Source organism: Gasterosteus aculeatus, chromosome X (assembly GCF_964276395.1).
Source record: "Gasterosteus aculeatus chromosome X, fGasAcu3.hap1.1, whole genome shotgun sequence".
NCBI classification, from domain to species: domain Eukaryota; kingdom Metazoa; phylum Chordata; class Actinopteri; order Perciformes; family Gasterosteidae; genus Gasterosteus; species Gasterosteus aculeatus.
The window spans coordinates 8,335,802-8,340,729 of NC_135698.1; the positions used below are offsets into that span (position 1 = coordinate 8,335,802).

The 4,928-nt window shown below is 41.8% G+C and overlaps 1 protein-coding gene across 2 annotated transcripts; it reads right to left on the minus strand.

Annotated features, from left to right (window-relative positions):
* Nucleotides 1-1,433: 1,433 nt before the first annotated feature.
* lysmd4 (LysM, putative peptidoglycan-binding, domain containing 4) lies at nt 1,434-4,706 on the minus strand. Of its 2 annotated transcripts, none has more exons than XM_040163749.2 (3): nt 4,512-4,706; nt 3,143-3,420; nt 1,434-3,060 (listed from the first exon to the last, which is right to left on the minus strand). In XM_040163749.2, the coding sequence occupies exons 2-3, from the start codon at nt 3,404-3,406 to the stop codon at nt 2,506-2,508; spliced, it is 819 nt and encodes a 272-aa protein (XP_040019683.1). In that variant the 5' UTR covers nt 3,407-3,420; nt 4,512-4,706; the 3' UTR covers nt 1,434-2,505. The 2 variants fall into 2 exon arrangements, with proteins under 2 accessions (XP_040019683.1, XP_040019684.1); XM_040163750.2 differs by having other exon boundaries at nt 3,667-4,585.
* Between the last annotated feature and the right edge of the window lie 222 nt (nt 4,707-4,928).

Sequence of the window (4,928 nt, forward strand, 5' to 3'; positions counted from 1 at the left end):
AGGATAAGACTCCGGCTGGGAGCTGGCACGGAGCCACAGCTGTGCGGCCTGGAGCGAGTTCAGAGCAAGGGTTCGTGAGCTGCAGTTATGAGACCAGGGTCTCAGGTCATGGAACAATAAAAGGCATAGAGCCTCTGCAGCAATAGAGCTCAGCTGCTAAACTTTTGTCCTCCTGTCTCCGAAAAGTTTTTCAAGCTGCGAACGTTGTCCCTGGTTTTTGTTACGTTAGACGTCTCTCACCATCTGTTTTGCAGGATATCAGCTTTAGTCTTCATCACACAGAGTATTTACGTAGAACAGACTCAACCGTCTTCTAAATAGTTTTCACAGATTTTTGAACGTTGCATGATGTCTGATGTCACATGATTGTAGTACAGTTTTGTTGTTTGGTTAAATAATGCCATTCATATGTTTGTATTTATGTGACACAATCTGCATTACGTCTTCAGACGGAAAAACCACTAATTATGAGCTAAAATGAAAATACCACGTGTGAGGCTTTTTTGGCCTCACTAGTCGACTATATGACTACTGCGTGAGGACTCACACATGCATCTGTGGTTAGAAAAAATGCTATTCACAAAGTTCCTAATCTATTCCGCTGTCCCTGTCCTTTGAAGTCAAACGTCTCCCGAGGATGAATGTTCCCTTTGGTTTTAAACTTAAGATTACAAGCTGTTTGAACACCAGTGTTTGGGTACGCTATTATTCAAACACAATATCCAGGTTCAGAGCCCATTACAACAAGCATCTGTTAATCTCCTATGAGTTGTTGCAGCGCTGCTCGGCGGCTGACCTTGTGCTTTGACTTTGGCACAAAGAGGGAAAGCAGAATAATGCATTTCGCCTTTATGGCCGGCTGGTGGTTTTAGTGTCTGAAATCATATTTCATATTTACGTGCCGTTGGGCGTTCAATGTTGATTTGTAAATACAGCTGTTCTTTTTTTTAAGACGTTGGTGTCCAAACAACTGTCATCAATCCAAAACCGTTGTGTCTATCCAAATTGGCAAGATGTATATATGTATGTTATATATACATCTATATATATATATATATATATATACAGAATTCCAAGCTTCTGATGTTTCACCTTGACTGGTATAACCATCTATCATGTGAGGTAGCAACAGGATTTATTAATAAATAAAAAGTCATGCTTACATTATTGTAATCCCAAAAAATATTTTAAAGCATTGTGATCCTACTTACTAGGCAGCCTTCAAGTAGTAGCATTGTGCCATCTTTTGGTAGCTATGGTTACTGCATATCACTAAAACATTACTTGAAAAACAGGTTATTACCAATATACATATTCTAGCTCTGCAATATAGTATGTGTGTATATGTGTAGCTGTAAACTGCTAGTAGTCTCATCCAAGTATATTGTGTGTCTGTGCATAAAATATCAATACACAAAGAACCAAGAGGATACTTTCTGAAGACTTTTCCTCCGTAATGTTTATATTTAAATAGGAACATGCAACACAAAAAACATTACATCCATCATGTCATTTTTGCTAAACTGACTTAGACGTTTGAAAAATAGGTCATCAAAATCCATCCATTAAAATACTTTAGTCTTCAAAATTAGACAAGCTACGCAAGCTCGCCACCTGCTGATGGTGGACTCCATCCCCCATCAGACAGCGTGTGCAACACTATACCACCTGACAAAGGTTTAAGGCACTTTTTTTATATCACACTGAATGGCGAAAACTTACGGATAACTAATGGCGAGAAGTTATTGCCACAAAATCCAACCACTTGAAGATTAAAGATCGGTAGCTGTCGAATGAGCACAAACAATCTAAGAGGATTGAAGAATTGCACCAAATTCTCACTGTAAACACAAACGTACACATTTGGCACTGTACTCAGACCCGGAGAGAGGGGGCATTAGGGTGTACGGCAACAACCAAAGAATCAACACACAAATCAGTTCACTCAAACAAGGCACAAACTGAACACTGAAAGTTAAAGTTCTCCCCTTTGTATAGGCAAATCTTTAAAATATGTATTAATGTATAGGGATAGACATTAAGATGGTGTCAACATACAACACTGATATGAGGACACTTCTTGATGTGCTGATACTGTAAAGGCACAGAAAGATTGTTTCTTTCATATAAAGTACATTTTCTATTTGCAATTACAACACAGCGTTTGTCACGTGACGACCTTAAGACCATTTTACATCTCAAATTTGGGAAAGAAGGAGTAACTGTGATCACCAAAACCAAAGGATCACAAAACTGTTATCAAAGCAGTTCGATAGAATATTAAGTACCCTAAATTCTAACAATTTCCCTTTATGGCAATCATTGAAGTATCCGTCAGTTTTTAAGGTATAAAATATTATATATATATATATATATATATATTATATATAAATATATATATATATATAAATTCTCAGACATGTGGGGGTATTGCACAATTGAAAATTAGCTTTATCCTGATTGCCCATCGAGCGGTACAGTCTTAAAAATGATTCCCGTTTCCACCTATCCTGGTTCTTGAAAGTGCTCCGGTCCTCTTGCATCAAGGCCCGTCCCGGAGGAGTTTGAAGAGGTGGTGGACGACAGGACAGACCCGTCGCCACCGACGACCCCGTTATCCTTCGTCTTAAAATAAATGACATAAAAAAGCGGCAGCACGATGCCTATCAGGAGCATGGCGACGACAGCGTTCCACCACTGGATGCCCCAGTCTGCACCCTGACCGGTCAGACGCTGCCCTCTGACACCACACAGCCGCCGTTTCTCTGAGCCATCCAAGAAATCGTCATCTTGATCGTTTGTGGTCTGAATCAGTTTCTCGATATCGTGGTCCACCTCCATGAGAAAATCTGTGACCTCCTGCAGATGTGGTTGGACTCTGGCTCGGTCCAGGGGCTTCACTGGTGTGGTGGAAGAATGTGGCATTTCTTCTTGAAGGTCGCTTCGGTCGCTGTGCATCTCTGTTAAAAAGCTGTGTTTCTGAACCGGTATTTTGATGGATTTCAAAGCAAATAAATCTTGTTCTTGCATGAGGTTGTTCACCCGCTTTATATCTGCCACCTGTTGACGGAAACCGGAATGTTAACACAAGAAAAGCTCAAGACCAGAAACTTCAATTTAAATGCATCCACGAAATCTTGACCTTGCAGCCATATTGCAGCGCCAGCTTGTTGAGGTTGTCGCCATCTAGCACCTCCCGCTCCAGGAGCAGCACGTTCCTCACAGTGGCCGGCCCCGGATCCTGGAAAACCCGCGGCCTCATCTCCATGACGGTGAGCTCCTCGTCCTCTGAGGACACAGACGACTCATTGGGCCTCCTGTTGAACATGTAAACCTGGCCATCGGCACTGGCGTGGACATCCACCGGGGCCTGGAAAGCCGGTGAAATGGGCTCGCCTCGCCGCATCCTCAAGCACCCGCCTGGAAAGAAAACATGCAACGTTCAACATTAAAGCAAGGACACGACCAAAAAAAAAAAAACCTTTATTTTCCAATTACTAAAGATAAATAGATAAATAGATCAGCCCGATCGCACACTGTGTGTGTAGTTGCCGAATGCAGAAGGAAGCAACTGAACGACATGTTGAACACAAAACTATATTCATCCTTACACAGTAAATTAAACATGTATAATATTGAGTGAGCGCTGTTAAATTATGTTTTGACCTGATGTTTGGTCCCGCAGTGGGCTTCACGCTGTTCCGTCGTGACACTTTGGACTCGACCTCATATGGACATCACAGCTGCTTTGGCTACAGCAGGCGGCCCAAACGGAGCGTCCGTACCCGGCTCAACCCTTCAAATATGCGCTCTCTTTTTGAAGGGGAACTGATATGAACCCATATTCATTATGACTCTGGTCAGCCCGCTTCACGTTTGCACCACAGTTCACTTGCGGGCCAAAGGCTTCTTTCTTTCCTTGTTTTATTTAGGCTCGGTGAGGTTGTCGAATGTTGCCTGAACTGCAAAGCAACACGCAAACTCATGACAGTTTGTCTGAAACGCACAAGTGACAGCGGGCTTATCAAGCTGCATAACGATTTGAATGTGACATTTGTATGTATCGACGATGTGTGTGGTTGGTCAAAAAAAAACATTTATGCGATTATAAATCCATATAGAAATACTTTATTTAATAATCCGACAGTGAATGTTGATTTGATTTACTCCGTATCGGAGAACTCAGTTCAGCGAGCAACCTTTTCAAATCATGTCGGTGCCGTCCACAAGGAGCACCTGAAAGCAGCATAAACTGTAGTGATCAGCTAATGCTAATGCTAACGGCAGCTGATACTAACGGGAGCTAATGCTAACTAGCGCTCATGCTAACGGGAGCTAATAAGTGAGCTCCTGTTAAGTTAAGCCCGTGTGTTCACCCAAATGTCGGAACCATGGCAGAACACAGGTCAGAAGAGGACTGCTTCGCACCGCATGAATAAATACTAGACAAGATACTTCGTATCACATCCTTTTTTTTTTAAACTCTGACTGTACCCTCCACGTCCAGTTACCTTATCCAAATGCTCAGGCGGCAGTTGTGCAGCACACCGCCGCTTTCCTAAAGCAGTCCTCTCCAGCTTGACTTGCTACCTTTAGAAAGACAACTGGTGGAGATAGCTGGCTACTAGTTAGCCTACTTCTTCTTCGTACCCTGTAAAGACAGGTTGTCATAGGAAAGCTTACTGCCACCCATTGCTCTGGAATGCGACACAGCATTGACAAAGAAGTGTTCTTTCTAGAAAACAAGGAAATGTCATTTATATTTTCATTCTAATTAGTTTCATTAATTTGGATTATTATCAACCCAATATTTGCATTATTATTGTTATTATTATGTTAGCAGCAGATATTCACGTGTACAATGATCATGTTTTAGTGTATTGTTTTACATGGGTTCACCTTGTTTTCACATGCACTTTGTAACGAAT

Bases quoted from the DNA above. Each gene is read 5' to 3' on its own strand.
- lysmd4 (XM_040163749.2), bottom strand. From the start codon at position 3,406: ATGCGGCGAGGCGAGCCCATTTCACCGGCTTTCCAGGCCCCGGTGGAT. The intron at 3,061-3,142 runs GTCAAGATTTCG...TTCCGTCAACAG, and splicing joins CGCTGCAATATGGCTGCAAG to GTGGCAGATATAAAGCGGGT.